This window comes from Eptesicus fuscus, chromosome 11 (assembly GCF_027574615.1).
Source record: "Eptesicus fuscus isolate TK198812 chromosome 11, DD_ASM_mEF_20220401, whole genome shotgun sequence".
Taxonomy (NCBI): domain Eukaryota; kingdom Metazoa; phylum Chordata; class Mammalia; order Chiroptera; family Vespertilionidae; genus Eptesicus; species Eptesicus fuscus.
The window spans coordinates 62,952,715-62,971,909 of NC_072483.1; the positions used below are offsets into that span (position 1 = coordinate 62,952,715).

At 43.3% G+C, this 19,195-nt stretch overlaps 1 protein-coding gene across 2 annotated transcripts in view; it reads right to left on the minus strand.

Moving 5' to 3' along the window:
- The window catches only part of DIS3L2 (DIS3 like 3'-5' exoribonuclease 2), a 330,696-nt gene that overhangs the window by 104,359 nt on the left and 207,142 nt on the right, over positions 1–19,195 (minus strand). For both annotated transcript variants that reach the window (XM_028140542.2, XM_054722868.1), the window contains exon 13: positions 8,769–8,884. In XM_028140542.2, coding sequence (XP_027996343.2) covers positions 8,769–8,884 — 116 coding nt within the window. The remainder of the gene's footprint in view (positions 1–8,768; positions 8,885–19,195) is intronic.

The window sequence follows — 19,195 nt, forward strand, 5'->3', positions numbered from 1 at the left end:
TTCATCATCAGCACAATGCAGGAAAGAAAAGCAAAGGCTTTGAAGCCAGACAGACTTGAGGTTTAATCCTGTACAAGTTGGGCAAGCTAGTCTAGTTCTCTTGAGTCTCAGTTTCCTTATTAGGAAAACAATATTGAAGGTGCCCAATAAAAGTCAGCTCCTTGCCATCCCACGGTCTACTGGGTCTTTGGTCACATGGCTCAGCCTTCCCCCAGTCTTTGCCCTGGTGTTCCCCTCTACACCCAAATCAGAGCCACACTGACTTGCTCACTGCACACCCCTTCACCTGCCAGGCCTGCTCATTGCTCTAGCTCTTGTTCCCTCTTTCTGGAATACTTGTATGGATAATTGGCATCTGGCCAACTTTTGCACATCCTTTAAGATTCAACTCATCACCATTTCTAAAAAGATTATACAGATTCCCCCAGGTGGAGTGTGTACTATGTTCTGTGTACTTCCCCACCCCAGCCCGTTCTTTCAAAAAGAACTAGAGGCAGTCCTGAACGTCTGTCACTTACTCCATCCTTCCTGCTCTTTCACAGTACTTCTGTAGCCCTTAACACACTCATCCTAATTGCTTCTTTATGTGCCTCTCCCCTCTACTAGACCATGTAATCCTTAGGAATGAAGACCAGCTCCAGCTCCTGTTCCTATCTCTCTATCCAGCACCAGACACACAGCAGGCACTTTGGTTGAATGAATGAATGACTTTTGCCTGGGAAATGAATCACCTGTTTTTTTCTATGTTTACTGTTTACTGCATCACAGAAGATTTTATGAAATACATGGCAGACTTCTACTTAAACATCTTTACAAAAGATTTTCACAGGCAGCTAGTACTTTAAGTATAAGATAAGCTGTTTTGGCTACTCTCCCCTAAAAACAATGGACACACACAGGGACTGCCCTGGTTATAGATAAACACTGCTTGGTCTCCTGTATCTTATACAGAAGATGACATTTTAACATTCACACTGCAATGTGATGCCAAAGAACCTAAGTGCTCAGGAAGAAGCTAAACATTAACACTTTTCTTGTAGTATAATTATCTTTAAATTTTAAAGAGTATTCCTTTTAATAAAATTTCTTAGGGCAGAATTCAGACGGAATTCAGAGAAAACAGTCTTTATGTCCACATAGTTTTGTAAATAAATGGTTATTTCTATGTCTTTGAAAGGAAAATGAGTAAACCACAATCACATCTGTGGTTTGGCATGTCATGCCTCTCATAAATCGGGCCTGACTTCTGCTGGGGTCACTGGGAATGTGCTCTATGACATGAGGCACATGTATCAAGAACAGAGCACAGCAGGGATCCCCATGGGAGATGGGGCTGGGGAGACAGGCAGCTGCTCCTGATAAGCTGCTTTAAATACAGTCCTATTATTTCAGGGAAGACCTGCCTGGACAACAGCACAGTGCCCCATGCGCACTTCTCTGCATAAGATCTGCCATGGTACCTGGAGAGACTCCGAAGCAGGGGTGATACATGCATAACATGGTGTGTAACTAGAAAGAGAAGAAAGACCAGGTCTCTGCAGGAGTTGAGAAACTGCTAGTTGTTATTAGCATCGTGCAGATGCTTATGCATCCCTGAGATTGTCCACAGTTGAGTCCTGCCTTATCCTCATTAGCTTCACTACTCAGTATGGACCACGTGGCTATTTCTTTCAAAGTTCTCAAACTTGCTCACTTTCACTGTCCCAAGTCTACAGACCCACAGTCAAGCTTATCATCTGCCTTTCCTGCTTCTGCCATTCACAGATGAGTGGTGATGGAGGAAATCAATGGACCGTGTGCAGGTGCACCACTGAACCAGCCTTAGCTCCCACCCAGTGGTGGCTGGCAGTCTTTCACTTACATTGCTTAGTTCCTTCCTCTGTGCCCCTCAGGCTCTATTCCAAAACTTCATTACTCTCCTCAAACTTCCTGCCCAACTGCCTTCTGCCTCATTTTCAATAGAAAACCTCAACTCTTCTTCACAGAGAAGGTGAGCACGTCAAATTTACTTGTTCCCAAGCATCCTTCCAGCTCTTTCCTTCACCAGTTTCTCCAGACTCCACCCCCTCTAACTTCACCTGAGTGCCTCAGTTCCCTGACACCTCACAAGTACAAGTGTCCTCCTTGTCTAAAGCCTGGCCTCTGTCTGGACATTTGATCCACCCCTCCCGCCAACGCTCTTCTCAATCAGCTACCTGCTCTGCTGGTGTCATATCTTTCTTATAGACCATATACAAGGCCAGTCTTAGCAACAACAGACAACACTCACCTCCTCAGTTTAGCTCTCCCTCTTCCTCTGAGCCCTCCCTTCACTTCTCAGGTAAGGTTAGCTCTCCCTCTCCCTCTGAGCCCTCCCTTCACTTCTCAGGTAAGGTTCTCAAAATAGTTTCGCTTCCTGTTTTCATTTCCAGTTTGTTTTCACATCTCAAGGCAATATGACATTTTAAAATTGCAAAAATTATATGTTCACTGTAGAAATTTTAGATGACAATAAACCAAAACATGAGAATGTAAAAATTCTGAGGCTCCATGCCTTAGGATAAACAATGGTAACATGTTGGTACAGAACTTTTGTCTTTTTTCAGTGCACATATAAACAACTATGTGTCAGGTAAAATATTACATATTATAGGTCTATGTATATTTTGAAACAAAGAACTAGTGGACACTCAGACGCTCCTCTGTATTGGTCTTTATGGGTCTCTTCTCCCTCCCAGGCTCCCTCAACCCTGGTGCTCCTCTCTCTCTGGGCTTTGCTTTCTATTCTCTCTCTGCACATTCTCCCCAAGGAGCCCCTTCACCCCTGGGTGTGCATGACCACTGATACATGAATACCATCTATATCCCGTCTCTAGCCCTGCCTTTCCTCTCCTGGTAGCTCCAAACCCCTCTATTACACTGCCCTTTGCACACCCTGATTTGGACATTCCATGCCTACTTCAACTTTGCATATAGAAGACAAAGGTCAGCATTTTCATCCCTTCACCTGTTCCTGTGTCTGTATTTTCTTTCTCAGTTAAGAGCAGCACCTTATCCTAGTTAAATAAGCAAGCAAACAACACACACACACACACATAGACACACACACACACACACACACACACACACACACACACAGACACACACACACCCCTCCCACAGACCACAACTAGGTGTTACTTTGTGATTCCTCCACTCTCCTCTTCCTGCTACAACCCACCAGTATTCAGGTCTGGTAGGTCTTACCTTCTAAATCTCTCTAAAATGAATTTTTCCCTCTCCATCTCCACTGGTAAAGTGTTGACACCTTTGTCTCTCTTGGGATATTTCCCGATAGCAGTAGAGTTCCGGAGTGGAAATTATTCTGGATAAGATTTCTTTATTAGTCTCCAGATTTCTACATCTTCTTACTAAACTCCATCCAATGATAACCTGCATTCCCACTTCTATTAAGGTACATTGCTTTTACCTTCTCTGACAGTTGATGAGCTAAATTCTGTAATTTGATTTTTTATTCATCCTGCTAATAAGGGAGGGCTCTGAGAAGTCTGCGAACCAGCCTGGTCATGGCCCAGGTCACGTGTGGCCCAGGCCTCTCCAGGAGCAAAGGCACAACACCGGGATCCCTCCTCTAAGGAGACAGCAAAGTCACAGTGAAAGCTGAGCTTTCCCATCTGCCTCACCCCACTCTTATTGTGTGAGATGGATTGCTAGATTGGGAGGGGAGGCAATCTGGAGGCAAATGTGAAACACTTCGTGCTCAGGATGTCCATTTTAGCCACAGGCTGCAGACATTTATTGCTCTACTTTTCCTGAGCTCCAGGTGGATGCCAGCACATCAGTAGACTCCCCCTATGATTCTGTGGAGGGTCACTCAAAGCCTCAAGGGGTCACAACCGAGGGAAAGGGCTCTGGTACTGATAACTGTAGCATCACTGTTCTTCAACCACATGGTTGCTAAGGGGATTGCCCATCTTAATAAAAAAAGATCATGTCACTTCCCTGCTTGCGCTCAAAATGAAGCCCAAGCTCTTTAGCCCACCATTCTAGGCCTCTCTGTAGCATCTCTTGGCACCCCCTGCAACATACACCCCAGCAATTCTAAACTATATACTGTTCCATGAAAAGTTCCATGCTTTTCCTAGCCTGGGCCTAGAATGCCCTCTCCATCCACTTTTGTCTATCTAAAAATTTTCTACTCATAATTTGAAGCCCTGCTCAAAAAAATCAATAGCTTTATAATGCCTTCTTGGCTCTTATGGAAGCTCCTCTCTTACCACCAACCAGGGCAAATAAAACCTCTCTTCTCTATAGTACTTCCTCACCTTGGGAGTACAGGTAGCCCAGTGCATTGTAATTGTTTGTTACATGCCCACCTCCTCAGACTTCCCAGGCCAAGATCAGCATCTCGGCCCTTTTCATAAGCCTGGCACCTGGCACACAGCTGGAACTTGATAAATGCTAACTGGATGAAGGCTAGTAGCACCTCAGGCAGCAGGAAAGGAAAGGGGATTAAAGGGTGCTAAATCTTCTTAAGCATGTTTCAGAGTCAGGATCAAAGTTGGGTCAGGGCAGAGCTTAAAAGCTGGTCATGGATAAAAAGGGACAATACCGACTTTCTAAGCATTCTGGACTAGAACTTAAGAGAGCTGAGAGAATTGATCATTTAGGTAAATACACCACTGCCCAAGGAAGCTGGGTGGGGGTACCAACAAGACTATAAAATCTTATATTAGCCTCAGAGAGCAGAAACATCTGCAAAAGCCACAGCGGGTAGGCTGGCCAAGTTCAGCAACGGGTTAGCCAGGACAGCCCTGTGACCAACCGAAAGGGCCACAGAGGGGAAGAATCAATCAGCTAGGCAAGGAGGAACAGGAGGTGACTAGCAGTGACAAGGGGGCTACAATAGCTGAAGGAAGCTAGCTGTTAACTGGGTTGCGCAAAACCAGGAGGGGCTGTAGAGGCCTCTTCTGTCTCTCTCAGCTCAGGCCACCGCTGGCTCCCAAACCTCCCTCACACCTTCTGTGCCCACTGGCTGTCTGAGCCTGAGAACGTGGTGAATTTTCTCCTCTCTGAGGACTTCGAGGTTTTAACAATGAGGTGCACTCAGCTAGCTCCCAACTCACACACATAAACAACTTAAAAGGACAGAGATAATTCACTTGCCTACCAACATCTCTGTTTAAAGAGTTTTCTTTTTCACATCAACACTTCCATGAATTCTGAATTTGATCAACTCTGTGTTGCACAGTTTGACATTAACAAAACATCAACATTCTGACAACCTGCTGGGGTCAGAAAGGAACATCTTAAAACTTTTTGGACTTCACTTTAAGACAGGCTTCCAATCCCAATCTTTGATCTCTATTATAAAGCAGTACCAATAAAATATCGTAGAGATTTATGGGCGAACTTTCATTTGAGCTGTTTCACACCTAAAATAACACAAGTGCTTGGGCCAATAGGCAGAAATTTTTGGTTTAGGTTTCAACTGTTTAGGTTTTCTTTTACTTCTAAAACTCAATTCACTTATTTAAAAGAATTACCTTAAATTTTACAATTACATTATATTTCTCTCTCAGAGAAGACAGTGGGAAACATTAACTGGGTAGATGGCATGTCCTCCTGAGAAGGACAGGCCTAAGTTAGGGCAAATAGTCCCTAGCCTAATAGATATCTTTTATTAAAAAAAGAAAAGAAAAAAAGGTGTTTTTTCAAGGGATTTAAATGGACAGTATTTAAATTTATCTTTCCTCCTGAGTAAACCCTAGTGTTAACAAGAATAACCAAATACTTATTTCTGTGAATAACGTCCCAACAAAAACGAATCTCATTTAGAAGGCAGTAAGACAGTATTTGGACCCAGATCTGTTGCCCTGCATGCTGTCCTGATCCCATGAGAATTCCCCATCAAGCTTAGATTGCAATCTGACATTAGTCACTCACAGGTCAGTTGCACTGAATGAACACAATTAGTGGCACATTCCCTCCAGGTGGGAAAATATCCGGCACTCCCGCCCTCACCACACATATTCCCTCCCCGATCTGATGGAGTTGGGATAATGATTCTGCCAAATGAGAGAGCAGAGGATTTGAGGAGGAGGAACGCAGCTCATCCAGCTTTTAAGAAGACCTTTATAGGCAAAGTAAAGTGAAAACAGCAGAAGAGTTCCTGGACACAGTCCTTTAAGAAACAAAAACGAGTAGGAGGAAAGGTCAGAGCTGTGGTTCCAAGGAATCCGGAGGCAAAGCTGCTGCTGTCCAAGGTTGTAGGCCGGCGCCACTGGCTCCTGCCAAGCTGGGGCAGTGCCGGCAGGCGGCAGGAGCCCGCAGCCATTCAGAGGCATGAAGGCCCTTCCTCCACCCAGCTCCTGCTTTCAGAGCTTAGGAGCAGAGTCCCAACAATAAATTTTAGAACTGTGACAGTCAGGAAATCAAAGAGAACTGAAAACATGTTTAGTTATTTAACCCAATTTTGTTTCATCATTTCCTAATTTTGAAACAAAATTCCTGGCTATAAAAAGAGAATGCAGCAGTTAGATAAGAGAAAGACACCTGCTTAGAAGAACCTCACATTGTGACAGAAATTCCTAAATATTTGAATTTGAAGAGCAGAGTTAAACTTTTCTACATGGGGAGAACATTTCTTTTATGCACTTTTATGTGGTCTGCAAAGAGATTGCTACTTTTATTTATCTTTCCATCATAACATTATAGTTTTTGTAGATAAAAGTGATTTTGAAGTCTCATCTCCCTCCTCTAAGAGGTCCTGCATTTTCGGGCAGGGGATGTGGATGAGACATCTCCAACCTGAGGCTATAGTAAATGTAGTCCATGCATTGCTAGCACGCGGCTGGGGCACTCAAAGGTCAAATGACATTAGGTTTATTGGATGTGGCAGAGGTATGTTTGGAAGTTAATCTTCCACATATCACAGATGATGCCCACTAGGGCTGAGGTGGGGGTGAACCAATCCTGTGCACCAGAGCAGAACTACATGAGGTTTTGGGTCTGTGGGAATCATGGGAACTTTCCATGATGGCTGTATTTAAGTAGCAGAAGTCCTGGCAGAAGTGGGCTCCACAGCAAAGACAGAGAGGCTGAGAAACCCCTGACACAGTTGACGTCTCTATTTGTAGAAAGCCTTGGTTTCAGACTTGAAAAGGAAGTACAGTCATCCCTCAGTATCCATGGGGGACGGGTTTCAGGACAACCCCCACAGATACCAAAATCCGAAAATGCTCAAGTCCCTTATATTAAATGGTGTATGTTGTATTTGCATAGAACCCATGCACAACCTTTAACTCATCCCTAGATTACTTATAATCCCTAATACAATGTAAATGCTATGTAAATAGTTGTTATACTGTATAGTTTAGGGAATAACAAGAAAAAAAGTCTATACATGTTTAGTACAGACGTAACCATCACAGGGCTAACTACATAGTACATGTCAGCAACAACATAACTGTTTTCCCCCTGAATGTTTTAAATATGTAGTTGTTTGGATCCAGGGATACAAAATCAGTGGATACAGAGGGCTGACTGTATACTATAATTGCTGGGCAGTCTTAGAAGCTTTGGGCTCCAGGGTAATTATACATTTGGGATATGGGCATAGATGGTATATCTTTGGCAATAGTGTGATGGGGAGGGGTGGGTATGGAGGTGGTGCCACAGAGCCATCTATGAGCACGGACATGAAATTGTCGGGGACAATTTTCAGAACCCGGGAGAACACTGGAAGTGAAAGTCATGATATAACCAAATAAGCAGATGAATGGAGGAGAAAAGAAGTTGGAAGAATTCATGAGCTTCAGTAAGGGGGTAGAAATAACTCACATATGGTCTTTTACTCATCACCGTCCCCAGGGCTAAGTGCAGTGCCAGGAAGACACTGGTGCCCATTGAATACTTGTTAAAGGAGGCCTATAGACTCAGTGCCTCATCAGGAATGGCAGAATCAAGACTAGGCAGATGGTATATCCTTGGCTCCCTTTGCTTTTCCATCTCTGAGAATCCAGGGTATCTTGTAAAGGGCAGGGCAAGGGCAGATGAACTCCACCCTTTAGAACAGGAGTCAAAACACCCTGGGAGGTGTGGCTCACTTGGTTGAGTCCAGTGCAACAAAAGGTTGCCAGTTTAAATCCCAGTCAGGGCACATGCCCGGGTTGCAGGCTTAATCCTGGTAGGGTGCCTTCCTTTCTCTCTAAAAATCAATTTTAAAAATCTTTTTAAAAAACACAAAAAAACTTTTTCTTAAAAGGCTAGTAGTAAACTTTCATTCCATTATTCTATAGTATGGCCGTTTAATAGATACTACATAAGTGAACGAGTGTGACTGTGTTACAATAAAAGTTTATAAAAATGGTGGCTGCTGTGGCTGAGTTTGCTGAGCCCTGCTTTATTTGGAATGATAGTTTGCAAGCAATTATTTTTCCTCATTTCTTGCTGAAGCTGACTACTTGTCTGCATTACTTACGTGTCAGGGTCTATAGGAAGGCTAGAGATGAATACCTGTATCTTGCCTTCGTATCTCTTTAATTTCATTCCTATTGAACATATAAAGGCCTAACAGGAAAACATGCAATAATAGAGGACAAGTATTTTTCCAGGGAAAACTTTTTTTTTTTTTTAGACCTTATTAGATGTGAAAAAAGATATTCAGACAAGGTTGCTGTCCTCAGGAATTTTTTGTTTAAAGAGAAATTTAAAAAAATTTAAAAGAAGGGAAGAGGACTAAATAGAAGCACATTTTTCAATCCAAGACACTAGAGACTGATTTTTACCTTCTGAACCAAGTAGACACTTGTAGCTCTCTGAGCAGCCACTTGATCCAATTCAGAGCCCTCAGGGACAAAGTAACTGACGTCGGCAATGTGAACTCCCACTTCATAGGTGCTGCCTGTAAAGACACAAGAAAGTCCATCAGCCTGGTCTGGAAGGCAACAGCAATCCCTCCCAAGAACTCTTCCCAAGAACACATGTCACTCTCAGAGGCCAATGGGGACCCTTTCCAGTCTCGATGGGCGCTCTACCTACTCCCATAACTTCACTGTTGTTACTTGATGAGATTTTTATCCTGAACAAACAACATTAACCATTTTCACAATATGTTTCCCACTTCTCTCTTTAAATTAAATATTTTTATTAATTTCAGAGAAGAAGGGAGATGGAGAGAGAGAGAGATGGAAACATCAATGATGAGAGAGAGTCATTGATTGGCTGCCTCCTGCATGTCCCACACTGGGAATCCGCAACCCAGGCATATGCTCTGACCAGGAATTAACTGTGACCTCCTGGTTCATAGTTCAACGCTCAACCACTGAGCCATGACAGCCAGGTGTGTTTCCCATTTCTAAAGGCTTCCTGTCTTTAACAAAACATTAGTAGACTTGCAAAAGAAGACTCATTTTAGATGATGAACAAGTCATTTCAGGTCACTAGAAGCAAGTTGGTCCCAAAATCCTACAGACTCTGCCTCTGAAAGCTCTGCTGTCCAGTCCATCTGACAACACCCTGCTTTCAGCCCCACATCTGGCCTTTCTCCCTTGATGTACGCAGCCTCATACCCAACCTTCCATACTGTTTCCATTCATCTTCATAACCATGGATCTGGTGATGCCACTCCCTAGCCTGCTACTCTTGTTTTTGCATGGTCTCACCCAATCTATCACACCAGCCTTATGACCTTAACCTCCACATGCGCTATATGCAGCTGTCATGGCAAATTTCTTCCCATTCCCAGAACATGTCTTACTCCATCCCATTCAGATGCTGGCTTGGCTTGTGCTTTTTCTTACACTTGAGATAATCTCAACAGGACTTGCCTATCAAGATCCTTCTTACCTTATAAGGGCTAACTGAAGAGTATCCCAGAACAAGAAGAGATTCTCTGCCCTGTTTCCTCCAGCTGCACTATTAAAACACTCAACCCATAACTGAAGATGCCTGTCATGACCATTCTTCAGAGGTCTCATCACTACCAGATATCACAGCATATCTGCACTGCGTTACTCCAATGTCTGTCTCTCTCCCTACAGTGTAAGCTCCGGAAAGGAAAGGCTTTGGTGTAAAGTTCACTGTTGTAGGCCCAGTGCCTAGAAGAATGCCTGACACAGTAGACACTCAGCAATACCTGTTGAGTGAATAAATCAATAATTGCTTTGCCAGTTGCTTTTTCCCTTCTGGCAAAAGACCCTTCTTGTTTTCCTTTTAGAAAGGAAATGCCCTTTCCCTTACTGGGGAAGCTGTTTTTCAACAGGCACTGCATTCCCTATCAGTTCCACTAGAGATGGTCAGATGATTCAGGCCAATGGAATTGCATCTAAAGCTGGGCTGGGGACCAGTGAAGTTATTTAAGATTTACTCTTGAAAATCCTATAAATCATCTATCAAATGTAGTATATGTAATTACACATACACACACACTTCCATATATATATGAAAATACACAAAATGAACAGAATATGAAAAAGAGCACACATGTGAAATAAACGTGTAGAAGTATGCAGACAGAAGCATACTGATGATATGAGCACAAAAGTGAATTTGTTTAAATTTAAATATATACTTGGTGTAATTCTATTACACCTCATCCCTGTTCACAGTTACTGGTTTAGGCATAGGTATATGACTCAAGTAGATCTATTCTGAGTCTGTTTTCAGGGACTGAATTTGGACTTCAGGAAAAAGTGTCTCTCTCCGAATCCAGAGACAGTAAGGTCCATTGTTAAGTCCAGAATTGCCAAGGAAATTTCTTTGTCATATAATCATGCCAATATAGTAAATAATAGGTCTAAGAAATAAAGGGAGAAATCATGATGACCTCATTTGAACTCCAGGATCCAGCTGAACTCGCAACTAGACTATCTGTGGACTTGGCAATTCATGAGTGATTCGGTCATGGCGACCTCACTGAAACAATCCTGACTGAGTCCTCCACCATGTGAGGTCACAGTGGGAAGACCACTATCTATCTATGAACTAGGAAGCAGACCCTCATAGACACTAAGTGTGTTGGCTCTTTGATCTTGGACTTCCCAGCCTCCAGAACTGTAAGAAGTAAATGTTGTTGTTTATAAGCCACCAAAAAGAAAGAATCCTGATTGATATCCAAGTTTACTTAGAAGAGTTTGCTAACATATCACAAACGTGCTTCTCTGTTACCTGGATAAGGTTTCACACATTTATCTGAAAATCTTATAGCTATTTATTGTCCTCCTATTCCTTCTTCACTGGGGGATGATTCTTCCCCCAGTTTTTAAAATGGAAAAACATTTAAAAATGGGGTAGTTAAGGGATTCAGGGGAGGAAAAGCATTCTTTACTCAGAGACCACCCTCCTACTGGACATTCACTGGGTTTTCCTGCCCAATCCTTTAACATTAATACATTAGAAAAACCTAAGTCCACCTAAGAGATCCTGCTGCTATGGGATAACAGACCAATTTCCCACAGAGGAGAAAGGACTGTCTGAAAGGCTGAGAGAAAACAGTGTGGCTCAAAGTTCAGCTGCCTCATTCTGAGAGCCACGCAGCTGTGTTGTTGGGTCATGGGGAACAGTGAAACCTGCCCTGCGATGATCGAGGAACTCAACCCCAAGAGAATGTGGCCAACAGTCTCAGACAGCTCAACTTCCAATTTTGATATTACAAGTATCTAAAGCCAACACTTGAAGAAGGTAAAACCAAGTGTCTTCTTTTGAAGTCAGAATTATAATATATTGGCCTAACAGGTAAATATTGACTAAAGGAAAAGAGAGAGGATTATTACATCATGATATAAACCATAATCTTAAATTCAGTCTGTGTGTTGTTACTACACATGAACTTTCTGTCCTTAGTCAAAATTGACAAACTGACAAAGAGTTCATTACAGGAGATAAAATATGAAGGAGGCCAATCAAAACATATTTGAGAGGCTTAAATTTCACTCAGAATTCCCAGCAGAGCCTCTAAAACCAGTAAAGAGAAGCTCTTGTATTCTCTCCTTTGGACATTTTTAATGGAAACCCTAAGTAAATATTTTATTACATATATTTACATAATGTGAACTTGCAGAACTCTTGAGGTAGTTGTACTGTAGTTTTTATTCTATGAAAGAGAAAATATAAATCCAAAAGGTTATATAATATATGCCGCCAAAACATTTAGGACAAATTTGATGTTTTAAAAAATACCGTCTTCCATATAAAAGTATTCTCTAAATTTTTTCTTTACATTAAAACATTTTCATCTCCTGGGGCTAAGGTGAGTCTTGTGAGTTCTGAAGAGCTGTGGAAGGAGAGGGAGGAAGAAGAGTCCCCAGGCCAGCCATGCCTGGCGAACTCTGCAGACTTAAATGAATACAAATGCTCCTCTGAATGAACCTGAGAAGATATCAGAACTGCTTCATCTAATTAAAACACTAACAAAACCTAAAGCAGGGGCTTAAGAACCATCTTCTACACTAGCCTTTCAGTCATTCAGCTGTTCCCTGCTGTGTGCCTGTCAGGTGGCCCCCGACACAGTCTCAAGGGGGTGGAGCTCATATTTTGAAGCCACTGCTCCATTTCTTTCCCCCCCCCCTTTTATTTCTTTTTTAAATTTCTTTATTGATTAAGGTATCACATATTTGTCCTCATCCCCCCATTCCCATCCCAAACCCCTCCCCACGCATGCCCCAATCCCCGTTGTCCTTGACCACTGGTTAGGGCCACTGTTCCATTTCTGAAGAGCTTTGGTCACGAGAAAGCGCTTCCTTACACAGATCCATGATACTCAGAAATAGAGCCCTAGTTTATTTCAGCACTGGACCTCTGTTAAGAGGTAATCCCTCCATTAGAGGAGCTCACAGCCTAAGGTGGTTGGCAGATATACCAATGTGGTGACAATATAATGTTACTAGTGCTATGAAAGAGGACAGTTACAAAACCTTACTGCAGGGAGCAAGTTGAGCTGAAATCTGTTTTTACTTCAATAAGAACATGTCTAGTGTTTTATAATTTATAACAACATAAATGCAATGTTGACATTGATGATCACAAAAATGATAACAAGGACAGCAGCAGTGACCATTTGGTTTAATGTCTCCTTTGTGCCAGGGTCTTCACACACATTAATGTAGCTCTGGCAATAGCCATGTAAACCGTATTTCACTGATGGATCATCTAAGACTCAGAGAGGTTCCAAGTCACTTGTCCAGGTTTACCTGGCTGGTAAGTAATAAACCCTGGATTCAAAACCAGGTCAGATTTCGAGCCTTTGCTCCTTTTATTACCACCCCTCAATTCCGCCAATGTCACCAAAACTTTAGGACATGATATAACCCAATTTTTCATCTCAGTGGACCACAGCTAGAAATGCCTCTCTATGTCTTCTGATTCCATAGAAGCCACATTCTTGCTATGGATTCATAAGTCCTGTCAGGAATTTTCTCAGCCTTGTACCCAGTCACATCTCTGACCCTGCAGATGCTTTTTTTTTTGGTTCCCATTGCCAATCTCCTTGGCCACTTGTAGCAGGGCCTGATTCTAGAGTAACCACTAAGCTGTCAACTCTAGTTCTACTTAACTAAAGCCCTTGAGGTCCAACAATCCCTTTCTAAACTTCTAGCTTACAGTCATCTTTAGCTGGTGGCAGGGTGACTGTCTTATTATAGGTGGCAATATCATGCTTCCCCTGCCTTGCCAAGGGTGAGACCAGGGCCTTTCAGACCTGGGTCACTTGATCTCACCTTTACCCACTGCTAAGATTGGACCGTGGTGACAGAGGCTCTTCTTGACCAGTGGGACACTCCTTTTAATCCAGAGTGTAGGGGAACAATGCTGTTAAGTGTATTTCACTAGCAAAAATGATTGCATTTGTCCAGGTCACTAATGGCCTTTGTGTCATTAAATTCAAACCTTTTTAGGCCTGACTTGGCCTGATCTTCTAGGACATCTGAGGCTTGTGGTGATTTCTAACCTTGCTGAGACCCTCTTCCTTTGGCTATGGCCCCACTCTGGATGTCCAACACTGTGGCTGCTCCTTCTCAGGCTCCTCTTCCTCTCCTATCCCTCCCATGTACATATGCCTCTAAGCTCTGCCCTGGGCCACCTTCTTTTCCCATTCTGCTCTCTCTCCCTGGACTGTCTCATCCACTCCCATGAGTTCAAGCATCATCTCTGTGCTTCTGTCTCCTCATTCTGTGCCACCAGCTCCAGAATGACATATACAAGGGTCTACTGGGAACTGCTACTTAGCTGTTCCACAGGTACCTCACACTTACACCTCCTAAAGTCCCCACCCCCAGCACAACCTTTTCTTTTCCTATTCTCCACCCAGGAAGTGGAATCACCTCCACTAAAGCAGCACTGCTCAAACATAGAGGAAACCTGGGCCTGCCTCCACCTGCATCCACCAAGTACTCTGAACTCTACCTCCCAACGCCTCTTCAGACTGCCTGTCTCTCTTCTGCCCACCATCCCATTCTTGGCTAGAGCCACCATCGTTTCTCTGGAGGAAAATCTAACAACCTACTCGTGGATCTCCCTGCCATTTCTCAAACCCATTCTCCACACTGTACTCTTTCCAAAACACAGATCTCCACCACCGATGGGGTAAGCCTGCAGTCCCCACACCTGGTTCTCCCAAAGGGTGTCCAACCTATTCTTGTATGTCTCAGGCAACTTAGAAATCACTACTTCCCAGCACAGTCCACTTCTTCCTCAGATAGCAACAATAAGAAAAAAGTTCCTCCTTTGAAAAAAAAGGGTACATATATAATATTTTCAACAATAAGGAATTGTGTTTTAAAAATTCCCGCCTTTGAAGACAAAATACATCTCACTAAATTTCCACTTGTTGGTGCAGTTCTACCTCATTGGGCTCTCCAGAACAATGCCATCTTCTCAGAGGACAGCAACCTGGCTAAGAGAAACAGTGACGGGGTAGACCTCTTCCAGTAGGGTTGAGCTCTGCTTTTGGGGTAGCACCAGCTTTGAATATTTAGATAGCATGAGGTCCCCTGGATCTTCTCTCCTTCAGGCTAAATACCCACATGGCGTGGCTCTGAGTCACCTCATAATCCTCACCATCTACTTCAAACGTGTTTCTAATGACCGTCTTCATTCATTCAATTAGCCACCAATAAATACTTAGTAAGCTCCTACTACGTGTGGCAGGTACTTTTCTAGGTTCTGGGTACATACAAGTCAACAAGATTGACAAGGTCCCTTCCCTTGTGGAGCTCACATTATAATGGGGGAGAGAAGACAGTAAGCAAATAATTAAGTGATAAGATTACTTAACATAGTAAAAAGGACTTTAAAGTAAATAAAATTAGGGTGAGGTGATAAAAATGTCTAGGTCCATCTCAGATTTAGTTAGGAAGGTTTCTTTGAGTAAATAAATTGAGATGTATGTCTGAAAAGAACCACGTCACATCATGGTATGAGGGAGAGCATCAAGGTAGGAGAATAACCAGAACAAAGGGTCAAAGCTGGGAGCAAGCCTGGTGCATCTAAGAAATAGAAGAATGGAAAGACGGGAGAATTGGAAGCCAGGAGGCTATTGAGGTAGATGGGGCCACAATGAGAGATGCCCTGTGGTGGCAGGAAGAAGCATGTAGATTTTATTTCAAGTGCAATGGGAAACCACTGGTGAGTTTTAAGCAGCAAAGCAACATTAATTGGATATGCCACATTCACTTCTCACACTGTCACCTCCTTCACTCTGCACACCATGATCCTACTAATGTATTTCCCACCTGTAATAAGACAGTCACCCTGCCACCATGGTTCTGCTAAGGCCATACTGAACTGAAAACAATGAGCCTGAATAAGACCACAATCTCTTGGGAATGGTGCTAACAGGCAAAAAAATTAAATCGACCCTTCAGTGAATAAATACATTTGGTGAACAAAGGTAGATGATGAAAAGAAGCAAAATGTAAAAGACACACTAAAAGATACAATAAAAGTGGGATTCCCCATCCCGCAGACCCGTTTCCATCCAGCCAACACAGCGGGAACATGATGATCTTACTTAAATCACTCTCTTGACCCTGTGGCCAGTCTTCTCAGCAACATGAGTCTTAGAGAGATAGAAAACAGTACTCTGGAAGCTCAGAAAGGGTAATCCAATGTAGAGACCTGAGAGAATGGGACTTTTCTGCTGTCCAGACATCCCCAGCTGTGATGGGCTTCACTTTTGGCAGCACAGTCAGCCAGGATGAGGGCCCTAGCCTTAGTTTGGTCCTATTGAATTTTAGAGACAGATTCCATAGCTGAGAAATAACTGGGCTTGGATCACCTTGTGGCCACACAACAAACTCCATCTTTTAATTGGGGTAAGCAAATTCCCTGACTTTGGTGGAAACACTGATTGAGTTGCTAGGTAAGAGGGACAACTCAAATGCTGACATATTCCAATTGTGTGGTATTTGGTTATGCAATCAAACACAAAAGTTGACCACTGATACAGCAAGCCATGGCAGTGCTCCCTAGCTATGACGTGGTGATGGTTTGAGGATATTTCATAAACTTAAAAGAAGTCAAAAGAGAAAAATTTCTGGGACAAATAAATCTGAATGCAATGCAAGGTACCCATGTATGAGAAGGGGGCTATACAAGATGACTTCTCAGGTTCTTCTGAAAGCCAGGATTTGAAGAGTCTGCAGATTGCCTTTCAAAAATTTTCTATGCCATCCACAGAGAGTTGATGAGGATCTTTAGCTGCAAACTCCATAAATGGTGAGCTCACCTTCTGGAACTAATCAGCTTAGAAAATCTTTCCCTTCATTATTACAAAGGGCTCTATCAAGCTTCAAGTACTCAGCTAAACTACCCACACAAAACTTTTTGTCATGTTCAATTTAATTCTCAGGAATCTAAGTTTAAATTTATATGAACAGCATGAAGAGGAACACCCAGGTAGTAAGTTCCACATTTCCCTTTCCAAGTGATTTGAGCAATGGCCTCCTTCATTACCAGGAAAGAGGACTAGGAGCTGCACATGTGCAGCTGGCACACCTTGTGTCTGGGAGTTTCCAGGCATTTCACAGTGAGCGGGGAAAGCCCAGGTCAGCCGGTCGGGCCTGGGACAGAGAGCTGAGTACAGCTCATGAGGCGCAAGGCGGGCATTTGGTCCTTTCTCATTTCTAAAAGAGAGTGAAGTCAGAGGGACCAAGAAAGACCCTTAAAGGTAGTTACAAAATTAGCAAATCCAAATAATAAGGACTGGGAGAGGGGTAGGTGTGAATGGGGTGGATTGGCTATATTTTCAGGGTTCCCGGGGCTGGATGATGGGAACAAGGGGGTTCATTATACCATTCTGTCTACTTTTGTGTTCAAACTTCTCTATCCAAAAATTAAAAATAAGAATGTTTGCAGAGGTTGAAGCCAACGAAAGGAAAAAAGTTTAAAAAGGAAAAATCCAGTTAAGCAAAACTAGTTACAAGTATTAAAAGCAAGACAAGCCAATAGAGGCAAGGGAGGGTTACCGCTTAAGAAGAGCAGAATTAAAATGTCCCCAGTGATGATCTCTGGAAGTTGAGGTTATGGGGACCATATCTTTCTGCATTATATACATTTGTAACATTGCCAGCTTTCAAAGGCTGGAAAAACAATAATGATAAAAAGTATAAAACAAAAAATGCAAACCTGGCTTGAAAATGTCTGAGTGGTAGTATGATGAATTTTTTTTCCTGCTTATATGTAAACTAGAGGCCCGGTGCATGAAATTCGTGCACAGGTAGGGTCCCTAGGCCTGGCAGTCAACGGGGCCCATTGGGGCATCCCTTCTCCTGGCTGCCAGCTGCTGGCCAGAGTCTTCCTTCATTCCGCACCACCCCCTGGTGGTCAGCACACGTCATAGTGAGCAGTCGAACTCCCGAGGGGACAATGTGTATATTAGCTTTTTATTACATAGGATTTTCTATTATAAATGGGTTTTTGTTTTACATTTTTGTGTTCTTTTTTTAAATAAAAACACACCAACAAAAGGCTGTTTGCTCCCCTCCCCCACTCCTGCTTCCTGGTGATTCCCCACCACATAGGAAAAAGCCCCACTGGCCAGCCTGGGCAGGAGGCAGTGAAAGAGTGGCAGCTCATTGACAATTTTCCTGGTGGATAACAGCAACTAAACCCTTTGTGAGCAAGTTCTGTTAGAGCCAACTCAGTAAATGAAGTAGCAGGAACTGGGCATACCCCTTTTATTTTCATGCCAGAAATGTGACTCCAGATTGTGGCAGCCTGTGTTTTTTGTCATCATTACATAGGTTCAGTGTTTGCAGATAGCATGAGAACCCTGTTCTTTCTCGTCTCTGTAGGGTGCAAGGAATCCTATCTAATAAAAGAGTAATATGCAAATTAACCGTCACTCCATGACAAAACGGCGGCACACATAGCGGCCAGGGCAGACGCTAGAGGCATCGCCCAGGCAACGCGAGCCCAGCGTCTGCTCCTTGGCCGCAGAGGGAGGGAAGGGGCCTCTGGCCAGAGGTCGGGGTGAGGGACGCTGAGCTCATGGTAAAGCGAGCCCAGCGTCCCCGCCCCAGCCTCACGGAGGGAGGGGAGGACCCAGAAAAATGGATCTTTCCAGTTCCTGATGCTGACGGAGCCAGAAAAATGGATCTTCCCAGTTCTTGACGCTGACAGAGCCCTATGGGTGCCGGGGTAGCAGGACCTGGAAGCCCAAGCCCCCAAGTACCCGAGCTTCCGTGCGTCGTGGGCTGGGGCCCTGAGGAGGCCCCAGGACAAGCATCTTCCCAGAGGCTGTGCGGAGGATAGGGAGGGGCCTCTGGCTAGAGGCTGGGGTGAGGAATGCTGACGTCGTTGCAGGCCAGGCTGAGGTACACCCCCCCCCCCCCATGCATGAATTTCATGCACCGGCCTCTAGTGCTTGTATAATCCCAGTAAACTGGTTTCCCAGATTGGGCTTGAAAACTGAATTTCAGTGTATTTTCACTCACTTGTAGATTTTTCTATTTTTAAAAAGCTCCCTTCTATTAACAAAACATAATTACAAGTCTAAAATAGCCAAATTGAAAAGAGATAAAAATTTCAACAAGTCTTACAGAAATATAAACATGTGTGTATTTAGATGTTGATTCACTAAATGTTAACTATCATCAACAACAGCTTAGTCCAATCCCAGCCTTCCTTTCAGCTGAAATTAAATCGACTTTCATATTCACCTTGAGTTTTGAGAGGCAAAAGCTTTTAAAAGGTTTATATCCTGGTGATAAAACCCTTT